Here is a 21,684-nt window from a genome sequence, read left to right as displayed (position 1 = left end):
GGGACAATTATTTTTTCTATGTTCTATATGGATTTCGCCCATATCCTTTCTGGAAATTTGGGGTTACAATGGATCAAATTAATTAAAAACGTGTTGAAAGAATGAGTTGTTCGAAGCTTATGTCATCCGAAGGTAGCGTACTTTTCCCTACTCATTTTATGCTTTTAAAATTCTGTCTCAAATTCTGTCTTTATGGAAATCATAAATAAATAATGCTAAAATATTTTATGGTCGTAGGAACACCTCTTCCACAGGAAACTCCTATTGACACTTTTGTCAAGATCTTGAAATTATTTAAAGTATCTGATAAAATGTAAATAATATGACGTTTTTTTTCCTTAGTCTACGTTTTCTGATAAGGATAGATGTTTAAATTGCGTTTTCCAAATGGCACAAAGTAGGGTGTCAATAAGTCCTGACACGAGTTCTTAAAGTGTTAATAGGTGTTCCTGTCACCCTAAAGTGAAAATTTAGGATTTTGGCTTTCGGGATTTTGGTCCATTCGGGATTTTGGCGTTCGGGATTTTGTCTTTCAGGATTTTGGCTTTCGGGATTTCGACCGGGACCCCCTAGGATGTATCATATTTAAGATAAAACAAGTTTCATAAAATTTTTCTACTGCTTTCTTAAAAAACTTTATCTTAAGATATCTCAAAACCTTGACAAAATCGACCACAAGTGTCTTCAGGACAAAAATTCAAGAGACCCTTGAGGAATAAGAAAGTATTCATTGTTTTCCATCCCACATTTGGCTGTTGCACTGTAATCAATATGAAAATGATTCTTTGTTACTCTAAATTTTAATAGCAGAAAAAAAAGAAAATCATAGAGATAAATACCGCGTTCACCGCGTCTAGTGAAAGAGACTTTAAAAACTATTGTAAATATTTTTAAAAATTGTGTTTTTGATTTTTTTTCACTACTAATAAAATTATTTTGAAAAAATAATGCAACATTTCATAGATCAAAAGTTTGTTACGGTATAGAATAATAATTAATATTTCCACCGTTCTTGCGAGATAATTCAGCAATTCGTATAAGCATGAAAAGACAAAGTGTCGTACACTCTTCTTGTGAGAAAAGAGGTCAGGTCTCGAGGGTGGTCTGCTTAAATTTTTTCAGTCAATGAGGATTCTAAGAAGCGATTTAAATTTTTAACAAAGACCAAAGAATTTGGATGGGTGAGAGGTCTGCGAACTTTGTTGTGGCCAGATCATAACGCTAATGACTTCATCCTGATGGTATTTCGTGAAGATTTTGGCCTTGTGAATTGGTGTTTTATCTTGCTGTAGTATAAAATCGGCATCAATCAGATGACTTCCTTCTGGTATTATATTTTCGATTTAACGAATTTGCATCTTGTTTTCTTGTGTTCTAATAAAAAGAAATAGAAATTGAAGGTTTCTTGTTTTTTTTTGTTCCCCCCTTTAATCCCCTTGCTCAGATCTTAGGCCTGAGACCTATTTGAACCGATATTCTATCCAATAAAATAAGTAAAAAGGATCAAACGGATCAAACTGTCTCTATAACTTAAAAGATAAATAAATAGCGAACACACTTAAAATCCACTCCTATGAGTGAAGGTTTCTTGTAAGCATTTGATTTTTTTTAATTCTGCGAAAGTCCTCTGGTAACCCTAATCGATGAATTGGCCTTTGAAAGCCGTAAAAGAAAAAAAAAAAACGAGAAATTTTATTAGAACGCAAAGAAATAAAAAAAAATCATCCGATTTCTTAATCATTATTCAGTCACTGACCGTTTTAGTTTAGGAAAAGTAAAGATAAATCAAATTTAAAATTGAAAGTGCAGTGGCAATATTTTACAGGTTGAAGCCGAATTGTAATGGGCAATTTCGTCGACTTGCTCTGATGAGTCTCAAATTTGCAGGGTAGATTCTTGGAGTATCTCTAATGAAGAAAATGAGAGGTGCTTGTTTTCCAAATTTTTCCCTTTCGAGATATACGGTTTTCACTAGCCGCGGAATTTTTCATGCATTTTTGCAGTCCGCGGAATTTTTCTCGGATTTTCGCGGCTCACCGTATTTTTCGCGGATTTTCGCGAACCGTGGAATTTTTCGCAGATCACGGAATGTTTCGAGGATTTTCGGAGATCACGGAATTTTCCGCGGGCCGTTTAATTTTTCGTGGGCTGTGGAATTTTTCTCGGATTGTCGTGGACTGCATTTTTTTGTATTTCTCACTTACTTTTCTTCATTTTTAAGTAAAATTTCGCAAATCTTGAGCCTAAAAGAAGACTCTAATGTGGTATAACGTTTGAGGCCTGCATCTCTCAATAGTTTCTGAGATAATAGACTTCAAATTTGTTCAGAGACTTAAGAATTTCTTGTCTAATTTTCCTCATTTTTAAGTGAAATTTCGTACATCTTGAGCCTAAAAGAAGCTCTAATAGGGTGTAAAGTTGGAGCCATCTGTCTATTTTTATATAAATTTGTACAAATTGAACCAAATAAGCATTATTTCCAAATTAAAAATCCTTGAAATTTGTCCACAAACGGAATTTGGAATGTAAGAATCGTATTACCTTCACACTGGCTTTCAATACAATATAAATTTTGAAGTAGTGTTCATGCAGCATATTAAAAGAAATTATGATAATGATAGATTTATATTGGTAATACTTTCTAAAGTTGGTTGGTGACCAACGTTACGACGGCGGTGGACGCTTGTTACTTTTCTTTACATTACCATTCTACCACACTATACTTTCAAGAGATTTGTGTCTCAAAGGTCAATTAAATAAATGAATTAAATTAATAAATCCCTTCAAACCATAAAAATAGAATAAATTATTTAAAAATTAATTTATATTTTATTTCTTTCCTAAAATGTCTCCATCTAGTTGCAAAATAAAATATACTTAACTTTTTCTTCGGCGAAAATTAGGATTTATCCATCGATATTATTAAGTAGGGGCAGGATCTTGGAAGGCTTCCAGGCTTCTCATTCGGACATACTTTGTTTTCGAACATTTCATATTTTTCCCATATTCTTTTAATGAATCTGGCATATCTAATGGCAATATCTTTTAATAACCAGTCTTTAAGTCACGTGTTTCCTGAAAAAAAGAGGTAAGAAAATATGAAGTATTCCACGCCAGAGCGTGTCCGATCCCTTAATGCCTTTTCCTACTAAGCACGAGTCGAACAAACCTGGCTCTCCCCTACAGTCTATTTTCGTTTATTTCTTCCAGAAAACGAAACACAGTTTTTTTTAAATATGATTTTTTCTTTTATTTCTAATACATTTTTCATTGTTTTTTTATTACATAAAGCCTATAAAATAATTACATAGAGTGTTTTCAGATATTTCTCATGGACACTTCGGAAGGAAAGGATTCTCCTCAAAATATCATTTCATTTTTTTTTTAGCAGAAATATCTCTAAATTTCTCGCAAGTGCTTTTGCACAAAATACTTTCAAAGAAAATAATACATTTTCACGCAGAAGTCACGCACTTCAACTTCTCAAACTCCATTAAGCGTTGTTGGAAAAATATTTTTAAGAAAAAAATAAAATAAAACAAAGCTGCCAAAAGATTCTTTTGCAAAAAAAAAGACAGCGCTTGGAAAAATTGAAAGAAGTTTTCAAAGAATTCTACTAGAAAAGAAAGTTCTTATAAAAAAAAATATAATAGAAGCCATAGAAATAAAACAGTTTTACAATATTTTGTTCTCAAATCTTACACTTAAATTCGCCATCATGTTTTTTTGTTTAATTACTTCTTTGTCGTGAGTCAAAAAGGTATGCAGCCTATCATTCACCGTGCCTGAGACATCGCACAATCAATTAAAACCTCTCGGAGAGTCCACTAAAGTCGCAATAAAATTAAGTAAAAAAAATGGCTTCGAATATTGTTCATAAATAGTGTGTTAATTCTCACTTGTCGCGGCAGACGATTTGCTGGACACCTTAATAACTTATCCCTAAAAGTTGAACTTGATTTGTTTGATTGATTATTTAAAAAAAAAAAAGTCAATTAATCTCTGAGCCCAGCGTGCGAGAGTATTCTTCACAAGAGATGCATAATTCCCGAGGCAGAAAATATTAACGTCATTATCACAAGACACGTGGTTAGGATAAAAAAAAATCTAAAGGACGCACTAATGCATCAGAAATTAATTGATTCGCAGTATTTTATCCATTCTTGTATGCTCTTTTTTATGCTTTCTTTTTGTCTCTCAGCAATAAATAAATTAATAAGCCAAATTCACAATTTTTTTTTTGTCACATACAATTTTTTTATCAGTTCTAAAAGTTTGTCTTCTCGTTTGTCTTTCTGTAGGTTTGAAATTCTTGGATTTCTTCTTCGTTTTCAAGAGGAAATTTGTGGCCAATATCCGGGGAGATGCGTTCACTCCTCGATGTCATTGTCCACCCGGGATGATCGAATTCCGGATTTTCCGGTCCATGGGTAGATGTCAGGACATGGCTGGCACGTTCGCATGTATCTCACGCCGGATTTGTGCCACAGATTGCACACTTTTGGGTTGTTGCAGCGTTTAGGACGACCCTGCAGAAGATGGAAATTTCGGTAAGTCAATATTTATTCCTATTCTTCGTTAAAGATTTTGGATAACAACTTATCATGCATTTAAAGAAGTTATCCAAATTGTCAAATTATTCAAAATATGCAAAACAGTTTCAATCGTTGAATTCAATTTGAAAACCAATATCGTTTATTATATTTTATTGTGCAACTATCTCTGGATAAAATGGGATAAAGTTTGGCTATATTGGATAAAGATTTTGGATAAAAGCTTTGCAAGCAGTTGAAACAAAGTTATCCAAGATATCAGATTATTCAGGCAAAATAGTTTCAATCTAAACCCAACTTCAAAACTCAATTTTGCATATTATATTTTATTGTGTATCCCTGGATAAAATGGGATAAAGTCTAGTTGCGACAGATGAAATTTTTTTTGACTAAAAAACATCACCTATCACTTGATCAAAACCATTATTCGATTGCAAAATTATAGTAATATGTATAATCCCACTTAGATTTTAGATAATTTGCTATTCTTGATAAAATTGATTAGGTAAAATATTTATTTTTTACGTGATAAATTTTATTGTTCGAAAATTCTTCTTTGGATAAATTACTATTCGAGGACAAATACAGCTCGAAATACCTAAAAAAGGAATTATAGATCTGGATAAAAATTATCCAGATTTTCTTTCTTATCCTTGGGGATGTACCGTTTATTTTTTTATATGGTAAACAAAGCAAACGTTTTTGAAATTATTTTTAAATAAATTACTGGCATTATCTTTCTGCAGATGATTCCCAATTTAACAAAAAGCATTGGAAAATTTAAAATTTAAATAATTATCTGGATAAAAAATTATCGAGATTTTTCCCATCCTCAAAAGTACTAAACTTTATCCGGTATCACAAGGTAAACAAAGCAAATTTGTTTAAAGATATATTAGAGCAATAGTGGTGGTTTTAAATTTAATCTTGGATAAATTACTTGAATTTTTTATCCGTATATGATATCCAGATAAAATAAAAAGATTTGGAAAATTTTAAAAATAAAATAATTGTCTGGATAAAGAATATCCAGATACTTCACTATCCGCCTAGAAGTGTAGTATTTTATCCTATACCATTTTAGATAATTCCTATATAGCCCAGGATAAACTTTTATTGCTTTAGATAAGGAGGCAAAGTTATAAGATAAATTCTTAGACTGATAATCAATTAACATGACATTTATATAAATAAGTTCTTTACTGTCAATACAATTTACTATCTTAAAGTGTTATCCAAATATATTTGGATAATGTATTATCATTCAACCAACATTTTAAGTAATTCCATATGAACTTTTATGAACTATTCAGGAACTCTCCAAATCTTGGATAATTGGGATAATGTGTTGGATAAGGCTTTTAATATTATAAGAGTAGGAAATTTCTAAAATTCTTATCCATTCTATTTTGCGACTGATTTTTATGAGACTGATAAACTATCCAAATCTTGGATAACTAGGATAGTGCCTTAGATAAAATTTATCCATAAAATTTTCGGATGAATACTTACTGCATAATTGCACTGGAAAGGTTGGAAGGAGTTGAGTCGTGAGATGGGCGTTGGATCACGCACCCACTGGAGTGCCTGCCAGTTGGTAACGATCCACACATCCTTCATGGCATTGATGGCGTCCAGGAAGGCAATGAAGCCTTCCTTGTGGTGTGGCTGTGTGAACCACGCCGCATGGTAGTAGAGTCCAAATGGAGCCCTATTTGTTGTGTAATGTCGCTCAAAGTTCTTCATCAGCATCTTAACCACACCCTCAGCATCAGGTGGATTGGCACAAGCGTCTCCCATTGAGCATCTACCACCATTGAGATCCTGCCACATCACCATGGGCACTTCCCAGACACCTGGGTAGCTCTTGGTGGGACAGGGTGGGATCATGCAGTCATGGAAGATTTTGTAGTCGAGTGTATAGGGCCAGCTAGGTGGTCGGTTTTCGTAAACGGGCATAGAGGAGTCGTAGGTGAAGTTAGAGTCGTAGAGCATTTTGAACATTTTGTTGCCGCCAATTGACAAGAACGGTGCTCGCATACCACGGACATCTTCCAGCTTCACTCCACCATAGGCTGCGAGAATCTCACGCTGTCCAGCCACTTCTCGTGTCCATTTCTTCTGGCTGAATTGTTCCCCAAAGCTGTGCCTAGTTGTTCAAAAAGTGAGGTTAGGATGGTTCCTTTTGAAAGTGTTCTGTTGAGTATTTGAGTGTCTCATGATAGTGTTACAATGTAGTTTGCCAATTTCGGAGATAATCTTCCTAAGGAATCCCTCAAATCTTCAGATTTTGTAAGGATTTTCATAGGAAAAAATCTCCATTAGAGGTATAGAGTTTGAGGTTATGTTAAAAAGTGTTAAGAGTATTTGGATAAAATGTTGAATTGTGCTGAAAATTCTCTTCAATTTGGTTGTGGTTGTGTCTCAAGTGCATCCTCCGTGTCTCCAGGCTATTTTTCTGAAACTTACGAGACTGTATGGGATGCCATTTCATGTCCATCAGCATAGAGATTCTGCACCTGGCTGTAGTCTGTCCATTCGTGCGACACGTAAAAGGTAGCCGTAATGGGGCATCCATTGGGATTAACGCGTCCCTTCTCGAACAGATCCATATAGAGTTGCTTGTTGAGGTCATTCACTGAGTCATCGAATGTTAGCAACACAATCTGTGGTACATGCTCCACTGGCATATCACCTGGATGATTCGGGAAATAATAGGGAAAGATTGTGCGAAAGATTAGAAAAAATGAGTTTAAGAGTGGTTTAGCTTCCTCCCAAAAGTGTTCAGGTGTTTGTGTTAGGGAATTTGATCAAAGGGGTGGATGATGATGATGACGAAGCAGGAAAGAGACACTTCTCCTTAAAACCAATAAAACTTACGACACTGTGTGGGAGGCTAGCTCATGGCCATCCGCATATAAATTCTGTACTTGAACATAATCCGTCCATTCGTGAGAGACATAGAAAGTCCCAGAGATTGGACAACCATTTGGATTTACTCTGCCCCTATCGAATAATTCAGCATAAGTCCCGCGATTGAGGTCATTTACGGCGTCATCGAAGGTTATCAGGACAATCTGCGGAACCTCTTCCACTGGAAGATCTCCTACATTTTGTGACAAAGATGTTTAGTGTCTCTAATCCTGCTAGTTTTCCAGCTCTAAAGGTCTCATCCAGTTTTTGTGTGTTTTTGTGTGTGTTGTTTTATTTTTGTTTAGATTTTATACATAAAACAACCTATGTCAATTAACAAGACGGATAACAATCGAGAATGGACGAATGTAGAATTTATAGCTCTTATTGATAGATACTCATAAGCTACATTTGTTAAAGGTTTGCAATAGATAGAATATGCTTAAACTAAATCACGGAGTTGTATTATGAAGACTACATATGTTATTTGTTGTCATGATTGTAGTAATACCACTACAACCTGTTGATTGTTGATAAGGATAAAATATAAAATTCTGTTAAGTCATTAAGTCCAGTTCATTATAAAGATCACTGAATCTTATTAATAGAAATCTAACTATAGTCGTAGTGACTACAACTTATTTTGAGCAACCACAACTAAAGTTGGTTGTTGTATTCGATAAAACGAAATTGTATTCATGGGCAAAATTTGATGGAGGATATTGTTTTAGAATGAACTCTTGTTAAAAATTGCCCAAATTCTAGCCCGCGACAAGGATTACGTAAGTAAAGTCCTTGTTGTTGTAATTGTTGAAACTACAATCGGTTGATTGTTGTTTGATACTGCAAGACTAATTTGTACTAAATAAGACTTTACTAAATCAATAAATTACAACTTATTCCGAATATTATACAAGTCATTTCTGTCTTGTTACGATTGTAGTAGCTACAACCATTGTTTTTGGTTGTTGGTTTAGAAAAAGAGGAATATGTTGATTAGACAAACAAGCAAAATTTTGCAAGGGATGTTATTAGATAAAATAAATAAATACTGAATAATTTAAAAATTAATAAGTCCTGCTGATAGGGAAGTAGGACTACTATTTTTTAACGGTCTTAGTATTCGTACTACAACTTCGTTACGTTTGAGATTTTCTTCATAAAAAGGAAGTAAGAATTAAGAGGTTATGAGCTATCAGAAGTTTGCTAACTACTTTCTGAACAAATAACCTTCCAACTGAAGATAAGTTCCAAAAACAGTTTTAGTTGAAGACTCATCAACCATTTTGTTGTCACTTATTTGTATCAACTACTTTAGACGGCGATGGGGATTATCTGAATGTGATATCCTATGTGACTATGGGGTGATCCAAACTACTCCTTACTTGTGTCTTTGTCCGTTGTCCCCTAACTTATGCTAAATAGGGGATTTGATGTCGACATGTTCGTTTGCCATTGACGTGGACCGTTTTTGGGCAAACCAAACATAATTTTAGGCCTCCACACGATTAATAATAATAACTGCCTTAGAACAGAGAGTAAATCTAGCAACAGGAATTAGTATGTAATAATTTTACTACGATAGTAAATATTTCTAAAATAAAAAAAACACGTGCTTTATGACCTCTCATCGTTGTAGTAGCCACATCGTGAATGACTGTCCAAGGCGAGGCTTTGTGGCTGGACTTGGTAGTCTGGACCGTTTACCTCAAGCGGCCCACGATTACTTAAGAAACTTAGATTTAAATTTATGACAACTCAGAAAGGTTATTTGTTCATATGTCTTGTAATCTTGTCTTTTATTAATTTATTTGTTGTTTTTTCCCGTCATACGAAAGAAAAAGAAGAAGATCGTTGTAGTAACAACAGCAATTTAATTATTTCTCAATACAATTGTTTATAGCATTCGGGGTCAAAATTATCAATTCATCTGGATGAATATTTTTTCCAGCAAATTAAAGTGTACGATCACTGCTCAGATTACTACAACAATTGTTGTAGAGGAAGGAGATTCCGTAAGAGACATTAGTATTGCCTTGCCGGAATTTGACAACTGAGCAGAATTATATTGGTATATTGTTCATTATGAAGGTAAATTAACTGTTATCTGATTTTGATTGATTCTAGTAACTACAACAATTTCGTTGTTCTAATGGAAGTTTACTGAAACTTCCTGGAAATAAACTATCAAATTTGATTTAATATTGTAAGAAATAGGTCATGTGATGTATCAACATCAACGTTCTTCAAATTTCACATTAGCCATTCTCAATTGACTGTCTTCCAATGCATCAACTTGGGAATGTCGATGCAGTTGCTATCACTGGTCTTAAGGACAACCTGGAAATTTAAATTAGGAACAGTAGTTTTTAGGGTATGAAACGTACCTGGAATATCCTTTCCTCCGCAGAAACAGTCAGGCAGGAGACAGACATCTTTGCGACACTTGGCGGCAGTCTTGTCAGGAGTTGGTTGTGGATAGACTGGGTCTGGACGCCATGGTGGGAAGCGGTAGATGTCGATGTACTCCTGAGCCTTTGAGACAATGGTCTGGGAAGGTTTGAGTGTAGGCCGGGCACGTCTGAAAAATGATGAATTAACGTTAGTTTCCAAACAATAAATTCTTGACTTTTAAAAAGAAGGTCTCCTGAGGAAACTCACGGAGGATGCGTTCCGCGATTTGATGTCACCGTTGAATGTTGATCGCCGCTGGTTGAGTAGTGTGAACTTCCTCGACCCCTTGTTGGGTTATTGGTTCTACAAAAACAAGATACCATTTAGGGCTTTGATCTTTCTATGTAATATGAAAATTACATGTAAGTTCTTCACCTAGAGCTAATAAGTGTGTCTGTGTTTGAGTCTATTTTTTCCCACAACTTAAAGAATATTTTTTAAAAAAAAATTATGCACACATAAAAATCATCTACAAGAAGTGGAAAAAGCGAAAGCTGCACTATGAGAGTGTAACAGGTGAACACAATGTTTCATGTCTCAACTCCCCCAGCTATTTACACAATTTACCATCATCTACGGGTATTGTTACATGGCGTGCATTGGTGCAGATTAAATACATATTCTAATTGATTATATATTACAATATTAAATTATACACACAAAATAATATCTACAATTCTACTGTGTGGCGTGAATTCTTTTTTTCCATTGTGGACAGGGATTTGTTTGCTTTTCTGGGATTGGATGTGGATTTTCAGATGGATTAAGAATTGTTTGGAGGTGGAATAGGAGTCTTAAGTGTCAGCTTCTGAGAGATAGAGATAAGAGATGAGGGATGGTTTTATTCTTGAAAGTCAAACACAGAAGGTAAAAGATTTTCTCTGAGATGGCCTCGATTTTGGATTAGCAACAAATACGGAAAAAAAACTAAGAAAAAAAAGAAACGATCATTTGATGGAATGGTTTTTCACAGAAAAAAAAGTAAAAAACAAAAACAGTGAACAAAGATGTGTGAATTAAACCAGCAACGCGCACAATGATTGATTGCTCCAGATGACGAAATTTTCCTCAGCTTTGTGGGAATTTTCCCAGGTAAAAGTGTCTTTTCTTATTTTGTGCTTCTTCTCTCGTGTCTGTGTTTGTGTTTTTGGGGGATACGAGAAGTGCTCCTTCCACGTGAGGCTTTGATTCTTCTCCTCATGTTTTGAGTGGGAAAAGAGGGTAGTTCATTTGAAAATCCAATACATTTGGACACTGTTAATTGAATTAATTAAATTAATAAGGTGGTTGGTGCACAGTAATTCATGAATTAATTTCACTATATGGCATTTCTTCGGCTAAGGGTAAGAGTAGGGTCAGGAAGAGAGTTGCTTTGGTTCAAAACAACAGACAGATCATTCTTCTGCCTTTGGAGGAATCTACTGAACTATGCATTGTAGACAGAAAGAGTGGTTGTTCTGCCTGCAGAGGAGCATTTTTTTTTAACTTTTTGCTTTGATTTCTTTAACGGAAAATAAATTTTAAAAGTTTAATTTTGATAACAATATTGTGGATAAGTGAGATCGTTACGGTTAGCTTGATCATTGACCTATCTTCTTTTTGACTAATTCTTGCGGTCGACCGATGATCGACGCTGGTCATCGAACTTTTGAATCATCGTCAGATCGATGCGATCTTTTGAGAGGATCGACGTTGTCAAATCATCGCGATCTTCTGAATGGATCGACCTTCGACAACCAGCATCGGTTTACTACTGAGTTGTCTAGCAGTCCTATATGAAGATCATCGCTGATTGCAAGTTTTTCATAAGAAAGATAGACATTGATCATCGGTCTTTTGTAGAGATCGACGTCGACCTTCCGTCATTTGCAAGGATTTGAATAATCTTTGATCTTTTGTAAGCATTGGCGTTGTTAGATCGACGCGGTCTTCTGAATGGATCGACCTTCGACAACCAGCTTCGGTTTACTGCTGAGTTGTCTAGCAGTCCTATAGGAAGATCATCGCTGATTGCAAGTCTTTCATAAGAAAGATAGACATTGATCATCGGTCTTTTGTAGATATCGACGTCGACCTTCCGTCATTTGCAAGGATCTGAATAATCTTTGATCTTTCGTAAGCATTGGTATTGTCAGATCAACGCGGTCTTCTGTAAGGATCGACGCCGCTAAATCAACACGATCTTCTAAAAGGATCGCAACTCAACTTCGATCTTCCATTAAAACCGATGTTGTTTGCCGATGCCGATCTTTTCAATAGATTCAAGCCGTTCAATGATCCTACAAGAGATCAACGTTGATTGCTCATCAATGTCGTATGTTGATTTTTTAAAATTGTTAATCTATTTGAAGATCAACATCGACCTCCTATCTTTTGCAAGAATCGCTAACAATTTTTTATTTATTGTTGAGATCGATGCTATACAATTTCATCTTGTTTCTGACTACAACCATTTAGTTGTTGATGAAAATATCTGACACACAGACTGCATAAACTATTTTGTACAAATTCTTTAGCCACAAATAAGAAATATTTCTCAAATACTTATAAAATCTAGATTTGTTTGTAAAAACGACAGCATCAACATTTTACTTTATTCATTGTTTTGAAAATTGGAGTGCAAAGCTCGAAAGCGATAGATAGTGAGCGCTAAAAGGGAAAATTACGCTGATTTGCTATCCTCTGCCACCCAATCTTTCCTCTGCAGCATAGTTAAGGAAAATAAATAATTCTTGAAAATCAAAACATTGTTGTCAAGAGAGAAAGACAGTGAAAATAGATAGAGAGGAGAAAGAGCAAAAAAAAAAATCTTGAAGAGTGGTGAGTGCGAAGGAAATGCCATTCAACTTCTAAGGATTATTTGTTTCTAAAAACATTTGGTACGATTGACTATACACAGAACTCTTTCACTTGGCTTTGTTGCGGTAATCTAGTGTTGTGAGTTTTGCTGTTTTTTTTTTTTAGATTGAATACCTCGAAGGAATTTCGTTGCACTTGGCATTTGGCGAATTGTCTGTACATTTCAGGGAGGCGGCCGGAGACGCTATCCTTCGCGGCAGCGAGGCTGCAATGGTTGTCTTGATGGCATTGTTTACCCGGGAGGCGCGTGGCGGGATTAGCGTTCTTGTTGTTGTACTTTGTGGGGGTTTAGTTGTGGTCTTTGTCGTCGTTATTGCTTCCGTGGTTGTCGTCGGAGGTGGCGTGGTAGTCGTTGTCGTTGTCGTAGGGGTTGTAGTTGTCGTTGTTGTCGTACGACGGGTGGTTGATGTTGTGGTTTCCACAACACTGGGAATCTCTGTATCCACTGGGTACTCATAAAGGAGGGGATTGTCTTGGTCTTGATACAAAAGGATATCATCAACTTCATCTGGGATTTCTTCATCTTCAAATTCTTCATCATCTTCATCCTCATCTTCTTCTTCATTTTCAGCCTCGACATTGTCGCGGAAGGATGCCCTTTCAGATTCGGTGGGTACATTAAATTCTGGCATCTCTACTGTGGCACGGAATTTTTCACGATTGGCCTGCCTGGTTAGGTCATCGTCCGGCCGGATGAACTCATAGTTCTCCAGATAATGTTTCTTTGGTTTATCTGAAAGGCGTTTGTAGTGCGCGAAATAAACTGGGCGATCAGTTATCTCAATAACCTTTGAATCTGTTGGTGAGACAGTTGAATCTTCACTGTCCAATTTGGTAGTATTCTTCTCATATTTTTCACTGGTACTCTGTACTTTGGAAAATAGTTTCTCTAGAGGGATAACTTCTTGTTGTCTATCCCTATTAACTGAACCTTCACGGAAGGATCTATCCTGGAATGTTGTCAATCTATTGCGGAGTCTCTTCTGAGGCACTCTCATTTTGATCACTCTCTTCCGACTACTTCCTGGTGATGTTGTAGTTTCAGGCCTGGGCTCCTGGGTCAGAGGAATGAACCTCAGTTTCGGGGCATAAGTCGTTGGATCCACATCTAGAGTATTGGCAGTTGTGTAGACGTAAGATCCCTTAATTCGTCCTCGGGTTGTGTGAGACTTAGTTGTACCTCTATTCCTAGACCTAGAAATTATGGGTGAGGTAAGATCCTCTACTACCTCACTCGGATCTGTCGCTGGAGGTTCTTCCTCAGCGACAGTTGTCTCTTCAATGGGCGCCTGTGTGCTTGTTGTAGTGCTCTCTGTTGTAGTGCTCGTTGTTGTGCTGGTTGTAGTGCTCGTTGTAGTAGTGCTCGTTGTAGTGCTTTCTGTTGTGACCTCAGTCGTGCTCTCAGTGCTTGTAATGTTCCTTGGGGGTGCCGTGATGAGGAAATGACTGCGAAATGTTGGTGCATTCGTGGGTTGATTTCTCACCACGGGTTTCAGGGAGGAGGTTCCTCCCCGAAGGGTACTGTCTGTTGTGAGTAGAGTCTCTAAACTCTTGTACGGGGAGACAATTGGACGACCACTTGTGGCACCTGAATCGAGTGTCTTATTGAGGACTTCTTTGAAAAATAAATTTCTTGGCGTTGTAAAAGGGGTTTGTGTTCTATTGACAAAGAAATCCACTGGGAATGTACCTCTCTGACCCACCCTAAGGATACCCTCTGTTGCTGATGGAGGTGTACTGAAAAATCTCCTGCGAGGCAGAGGACTAGTTTCCACAATTCTCTCAAGTGTTGTTGTTGCTGACGACAACCTGGTTACATGATCCCAGTTGTAAGGTGAAGGTGTTGTTGTGGGTATAATAAGTTCCAAAGGGGAATTCTCTCGATTGCGAAAGAATAGAGGAACTGGATGGATTTTGGCCTCAACTATTGGTTTTTGAGTTGTGGTTGTTGTTGTTGTTGTTGTGGTTGATTCCGTAGTAAGTTCTACAAAACTTGGTTCATTTTTTTCATTAAGATATGCCACTTCAGGGGGTGGCCTGAAGCTCTGTGGCTGAATGTCAGAGTATACATAATCGAGAATGTTCTTTTTCCTTGGCACCAGTGTGGTAGCCCTAGTCCCAGATTCAGTCTTATTGATGGGGACTAGGATACCTTCCCCAGTTTCCCGTGCCAGTGGCGTGCTTGTATCTATATTAGTGTCTCTAGTAATATTCTGGGTAATAGTGATGACAACAGTATCTGGTTCCTCACTGTGTTCCTGCACCTCACTTTCATCCCCACTCAACAGTGTGACTCTCTGGGCGGGGAATATTTTGGGATTTGATGGGGATAGGGTAGGGTAATCACTGGATGGGGAATGTTCAATGTCAGGGTATGTCTCGTGTGTGTCAGGGATATCGGCGCGTGCCTTCAGTGTTAAAAATACTCTACTATCCGTCTTATTGTTGCTACCATCCGACAGTGATGATCTGTAGGAATGGGAAATAAACAGGACTTTACAACTCATCAACAAATTTTGACACACTTCTGTGTGTGCTTTTAGCCAGAATTTCTTTTCTTCCACTGTCGACATTGATTTTCTCTTTTTATTAAAGGTTGATTTTTTTTGTATTATTTTCGAGATGAGTTAGATGCTTTCTTATTAACGGGTTACTGGTTAATACAAGCTGACCGCGGTGTTGTAATTAAGGGACTCTTAATGTAGAGTGCTGGGAAGACCATATATACTAAGTGAATGGATCAATTTCATCAACGTTTCTGTACTTAAGATTGAGTATTTGATTTTGGAAAATGAGCTTTGAAACTTAATTGGTTTTATTTCTAACTAACTAAATTGTGCCGGTTGAGAATTAGACTTTAACGACTCGTATGACTTAAACAGTGAACGAATCTTTTTGAAGTTCGAAACTTTAAATCAATATGGCGCAAACTGAGGTTCAATAGCTAAAGTATTTTACTAATTTATAGTACCTAAGCTTTATTAGAATATAGGCTCGCAATGGAGACGTATCTAGCTTCTATAAAATACAAGTGTACTGAGCAGGGTCCTGAGTTTAAATTCCCTTCAGGTCACTGGATATTTTTTGAACAATCCATAATCTTTGAATAGGAAGACATAATCGAGGCCTTAGAGAAGGCCTAGTTCCTCATTAAAAAATGCAAATTCGAAATAAACGTACAAATTCGAAATATCTTAACCAGAATTATCTAGGATTAGTGAAAATGTTTGAGAAATGGTCAAAGTATGAAATCTTGATAGTTTTAAAGGACAGATTTGAGAAACCTTGAAAAGGATTACTTCTGTATTCAATATGTCACCGTTTCTATTTCATTCTTCACCGTCGTTGACCACAACTGTTGAAGCTATGCTATATTCTGGACAGGAATCCTTCTATTACAGAAGACTTCTGTAACAAGAAATTAGAATAGGGAAACAAATTCGATTCTAAAAGGTAGATCTTCTTCGCTTGTTCCAATTGGGGTCCCGGGGTTAGGGCACCCAGGTCAGTAGCCCACGCCTATCAATCCTCCGATACTTCAGGAAGATGTTCGCGGTCGACCCCAAAACACTCCAAGGCAAGATATTGAATTTGTTTCAGTGTCGGCGGGGTAACGCTCTTTGGTGGATGCTTTGCAAAATTTGGCGGAGGGACACTTTTGATGAAGTTGTTGCTATTGTATCGAGTTGATGGTCTGAAGAACGGACTGTCGAAAGGGGATTTAGTTGTCTTAGCAGGTTCTTCCTCTTCACTACTATCGTAGTAATATTCTTCTTCGGAAACTACAGGTTTAGGAGTAGTCTTGAAGTAATTGAAAGGCCTAGGAGTACTCATGCTGACGAAAGAGTGATTCTTCACAGATATATTGTCTGGATCTGATGAGGATAAGTGGGATTCTCTGATATCTGACATAAACTGACTGAAATCCAGGTTGCTCAAATTAGGGTTGATCACAGAAGGTTTTCTTACGAAAGTATCGGAGTTGAAACCAAGAGAATTGTGGGATTTTCCAGGACCTGCTGGAGTCTGTTCCGAGGTATAACAACTCTAGGATAAATTTCACGTCAAGTTCTTTCCCCTGCTTTAGAGGGAATACGGCACAGTTTTAATGGAAGGTCCCTAGAGAGTCTTCTATTTACTTCATTTTTTATGACTTTCTCTCCCGAAGTATACGCTTAAGTGTTAATTCCTTTATACGGTTCAAATTAAAGCATCTTTGTGGAACAAGACACTTTTGGAAGGACCCCGAAGAACGCTTTATTCCGAATAAAGCGTTCCATTCGAACGTTTTATATTGGAAACTTATCATGTGGTGCCTTCAAGTTAATCGAGGAACATCACCAAAGCTCAGAAGTACGTAATCTTTTCGGATTCTGAGGATAATGAGTAAAAGATCTTGGGGGCGGAAAGTGAGAGAGAGTAAGAGATAGGATAATGAGATGATGTTGATGAAAATGTCAATGATATAAGCTTCTTCTGAGATGCCATAGTACAAGAAATGATACAGGCTGTTTCTCTCTGTATTTATTAGGGGTATATTTTGTGGAGTGATATTGTAAATGTCGCATATAGATAAATAACAATAAAAAAGAAAGAAAGATCAAACTAAAAAGCATCACTAATTCGCGATTTTCTTAGCCTCTGTGTCTCTTTGCTCAAATATTTTTCCTTTTATACTGGATTGGCTATTTGAGTGTGATTATGTGGAGACTTTCATTGGCATTTTATCCCCCCAAAAAATATTTAAATTTTCGCTCTCTACGTCAATAGTGTGTGAAGGTTTTTTAATGTGATTTGTTTGATTTATTTTTTTAATGTAATGCTTTTTCCTGAATTTGCAAAGTTAATTATGTGGGATTTGTGTTGATTAAAGAGAGAGTGAGGGAATACCTTGTGGTGGCCGCTGAGTGGGAATAGGTTGCCGGCGATGTGACTTTTTTGTGGGTGGTTGTGGTGATCGAAGGATATTTGGGGCTTGTGGCCGTCCGGAGTGTTGTTGAGATCACGGGACGTTCGGTTATGGAATTTAACTCATTTCTGTCTCCCCTTCAAACATGCAATATAGTATTGTTGTTTTTCTTGTTTGATATCTTTGTTTTTCATTCGGTTTCAATTGTGAATTTACTTAAGAAATCATCAACAAAAATTTCATGGGGGATATTTTATGTTCATGTGGAAAATCTCCCATGAAATAAGAGAGTGTTGATGTGAGAGCAAATATAATCTTACTCCCAAAACAACTTCCTTATGTTGTTTGGATTTCTTTTGTAAAATCACTGGACATTTTGAGAGACTGAAAAATATAATTTCTGTCCACTTCTTTTCTCACTTTTGCTCTCCACACAACTGATCAACTTCTTGTATATGTTCAGCAAACGTATTGTAAGAAAACATGTAATTTTGTATGGTAAATGCAAGTTAAATTAATTTGAGAGTATAATTATAGTAAAAAAAAAAGGTAAATTAATCATGATACATTCAAGTTCATGTCATGGAATGATTAGAGATTTGTTTATATAAAGAGGGAAGAAAAGAAGTTAATGTAATAAAAAAATTCAAAATAACAATTATTCACAGATTATTTTTCTTAATATTCGTTCAAAAGGGTATGTAATGGGGTTTGTTACCTGAGTCCTTGTCGTGTTCCTTGGTTGTACGGTGTAAGTCCCTCCTGTTCGAGCTGAAAGTTGATTAAGAGAGGTTAGATTGGGAGATAGGTTTGACCAAGCTAAGGGATTACCTGAGAGAGGAGGACATCGTCATCCTCATAGTCGGTGGTGTAGACTTGAGCAGGGCGTTCATACTGTTGCGGCTGTTGGTGAACGTAGGCGTCACGGTGCGCCTGTACGGGAGCGTAGGTAGATGAATGCGTTGGTGTAGGGGACACTGTTGCGGGAGTTGGACTTGTAATGATCGGCGGGCGATAGGTAGACTGATGCTGAGGTTTCTGGTTGTTATTTCCGTTGTACTGTTGACCGTAATCTGTAATACACAGCAATCAACCGTCAACATCTTCACTTACTTTCCCATCCTTCCAAAACTTACCAACATCTCTGTAGAGTTCTACATCTTCGTCGTAAACATAGGCATAGGGATCATACTGATCATACTGCCCTTGCGTGGTGTTGTAGTAATTTCTCGTATTTTGAGCATTAACCTTCTGCGGCTGGACGTACGAATTGGACGCCGGTGATGAAGATTCCACTCTGAAATATTCAGTAATCATCTATGAATCTGATCCCCTTAAATAGCAACCTTTTGATTTGAAGAAGTGTTTTAAGCTTGCAGGAAGCTTATCAAAGCTCAAAGAAGAAGCTAGAATGATAGATGAAAAGTGATAGAGTGCCTTCTGTACCTGTTGGGAAGTCTTTCGTCGAGGTCGCCGTGTTTGTCAGGTCGTTTAGTGCTCTTGGCGGATTTCCACTTCATGGTGCCCCTATTTCCGGTGCCCACACTTGTGGGATTCCTCACCCTACTGGGACGAACAGTATGAATTTTGTGCGTAGTGGTTTCTGTTGTCGGAGTTGTGGGTCTCGTGAACTTATGGAAGGTTTCTTGAGTCGTAGTCACCTTCCCGGAGAAGGGGTCTTTGATCTTGATGCGTGGTCTTGGCGTCGTTGGACGCACTAACGTCTTGTTAGGTGCACGTGGTCTCGTGAGGTCTTGGAAAATGTCATCGGGGAATTTGATAATGGGTGGGATTGAACTAGTACCACCCAAGAGTCGGATATCGTACTCAGATACGTGCTCTTGGGGTGCTCTATGGGTTGTAGGTTTGAACACCTGAGATGGGGAAATAGTCGGTCTGGGGGTTGGTGTAGGAGATGGTCTAGGTGCCATTGTCTCAGACATTGGCATGAATTTGGATTTATTAGCTGGAGGTCTGTGCAATTCGTAGTCATCGTCGTAGTAGTATTCATCACTATTTGTCGGCGGGGTAACGCTCTTTGGTGGATGCTTTGCAAAGTTTGGCGGAGGGACACTTTTGATGAAGTTGTTGCTATTGTATCGAGTTGATGGTCTGAAGAACGGACTGTCGAAAGGGGATTTAGTTGTCTTAGCAGGTTCTTCCTCTTCACTACTATCGTAGTAATATTCCTCTTCGGAAGCTACAGGTTTAGGAGTAGTCTTGAAGTAATTGAAAGGCCTAGGAGTACTCATGCTGATGAAAGAGTGATTCTTCACAGATATATTGTCTGGATCTGATGAGGATAAGTGGGATTCTCTGATATCTGACATAAACTGACTGAAATCCAGGTTGCTCAAATTAGGGTTGATCACAGAGGGTTTTCTTACGAAAGTATCGGAGTTGAAACCAAGAGAATTGTGGGGTTTTCCAGGACCAGCTGGAGTCCCTATATTCATATTAGGAGCCGGAGTGTAAGTCTCATGGAAAGGTTTCTCAGTCTGAGGACGTTGGGTGACAACGTAAGGTATCTTTGTGGTTTCACCAGAATTGCTGTATATGTTTTTGATGGGTTGAAAACCTGGAGGTTTTGAAACCTTAGGGGGCTGTTGTTGATTTCCAGCATTGTAGAAACCTCCACTGAATGATGGTGGTTTCTGTGTTGTAGTCGTTATGCTGGTATCATCAGGGTTGTTGAAGATGTTGTAAGCATAGAAACCTGGACGAATTTCTGAGCTAGTACTAAATGGTTTCTGAGATTCTACATGCCTTCCATCTTGTTGCAACCTATACTGCTGCTTGAGGTATTTATCTGACGTTGTCGGTGGAGTAGGTTTGTTGTTATAGAAGCCCCCCACAGTGCTGAATGCTACGAAATTGCTCTTTGGTGTAGTGTTTGGAAGGTAATTGAAGTTTTGTTGAGGTTTAGGATGGCTAGGATTACTGTTGCCTGAAGGTCCATTCCCTTTGGCAAAGTGGAAGAAGGAAAAATTGTCAGGAAGACCATCAAGTTCAGAATCTTTCACGGGCTTTGTTTGCGACTCAGCTTGATGGGGAAGGGATAGTGGGTGAACGGGGTGAACAAGGAGAGGAACGAGATCTGCATTGGATGTCGTCCTGGGTTTCTCCCGAGGAGGCGGTGGTGGATGATCGTATCCTCCGTAAGACGGAGCAAAAGACTTCTGAGCGTTATCGGCACTAAAGGAGGTTTTGGTGTTGTACACCCCGAAGGGATTGCTGATGGATGTCCTAAGGTGCTGACCCGTACTCGTGAAATACTGATTGAGATTCGTGTCCACCAGGGGTGGTGGGTGGAAGCCACTCAGATGCTTATGCGTGTTAGTCTGAAAGCCCCCAAAAGCCCATGGCGTCTTAGGTCTCAACTGTCTAGTTTGGCGAACACCCACACCATCTGCAGCATACAAGGCTGCTGCCTCAGGCAGCGTCTCCCCCGTGTCCAAATCATCGTCAGTCGGCACGTCACGCTTCTTTCTGTCGTGTCTCGTCTTGGTCCTGGCCATGTCCACGTCTTGTAAGTCGTCCTCACTGCGACGGCAACTCGTGAGTGTCATTGTGCCACAACACCAAAAACATTTGGTAAAAAAAACACAGAGGTGGTGGACACACAGAGCCCAAGCGTGTCTTTGTCACCGCACCAAGAAAGCCAAACACTACTCACCTGTACTGATTGACCTGAGAACCAAATGCAAAGGAGCCAACTTTTCCATGGCTCGGGATGGCATTCACGCTCGATTGCTGCAGGATACCGTCGCGATCCCTCTGCACCTGACCCACGGTGCTAGGCTGACCTCGGTATACTCTCTGTTGCCTATCTGATTCCTCTTCCTCAGCCGGTGGTAGGGTATCGTGGGCATCAGCGTAGAGCTGGAAGACATTTTTTTTTCAGTGCTTTCTGTTCACAATTTTATGTGAAGAATAATCGTCCGATGAGGGATGGGATGTATACAGAAAAAAAAATTTTGTAAAAATGTTCGTAAA

General features: G+C 37.9%; 1 protein-coding gene across 3 annotated transcripts in view; it reads right to left on the bottom strand.

Annotated features, from left to right (window-relative positions):
* Positions 1-3,224: 3,224 nt before the first annotated feature.
* Positions 3,225-21,684, bottom strand: part of LOC129806847 (mucin-2) — a 121,585-nt gene continuing 103,125 nt past the window's right edge. The window contains exons 3-12 of one of the 3 annotated variants that reach the window (XM_055855641.1): positions 21,365-21,570; positions 18,825-18,985; positions 18,520-18,761; positions 18,407-18,459; positions 17,670-17,825; positions 10,128-10,223; positions 9,854-10,047; positions 7,023-7,248; positions 6,066-6,702; positions 3,225-4,529 (exon numbers count right to left, since the gene is read on the bottom strand). In XM_055855641.1, coding sequence (XP_055711616.1) covers positions 4,371-4,529; positions 6,066-6,702; positions 7,023-7,248; positions 9,854-10,047; positions 10,128-10,223; positions 17,670-17,825; positions 18,407-18,459; positions 18,520-18,761; positions 18,825-18,985; positions 21,365-21,570 — 2,130 coding nt within the window. In that variant the 3' untranslated portion in view covers positions 3,225-4,370. Of the gene's footprint in view, positions 4,530-6,065; positions 6,703-7,022; positions 7,249-9,853; positions 10,048-10,127; positions 10,224-12,893; positions 15,331-17,669; positions 17,826-18,406; positions 18,460-18,519; positions 18,762-18,824; positions 18,986-21,364; positions 21,571-21,684 lie in introns of those variants that run through there. The other 2 variants (XM_055855642.1, XM_055855640.1) reach the window with 2 other exon arrangements.

Source organism: Phlebotomus papatasi, chromosome 3, assembly GCF_024763615.1.
Source record: "Phlebotomus papatasi isolate M1 chromosome 3, Ppap_2.1, whole genome shotgun sequence".
Classification (NCBI taxonomy): domain Eukaryota; kingdom Metazoa; phylum Arthropoda; class Insecta; order Diptera; family Psychodidae; genus Phlebotomus; species Phlebotomus papatasi.
The sequence above is the reverse complement of the archived record's forward strand: the minus strand, read 5'-3'. Positions and strand labels throughout refer to the sequence as shown.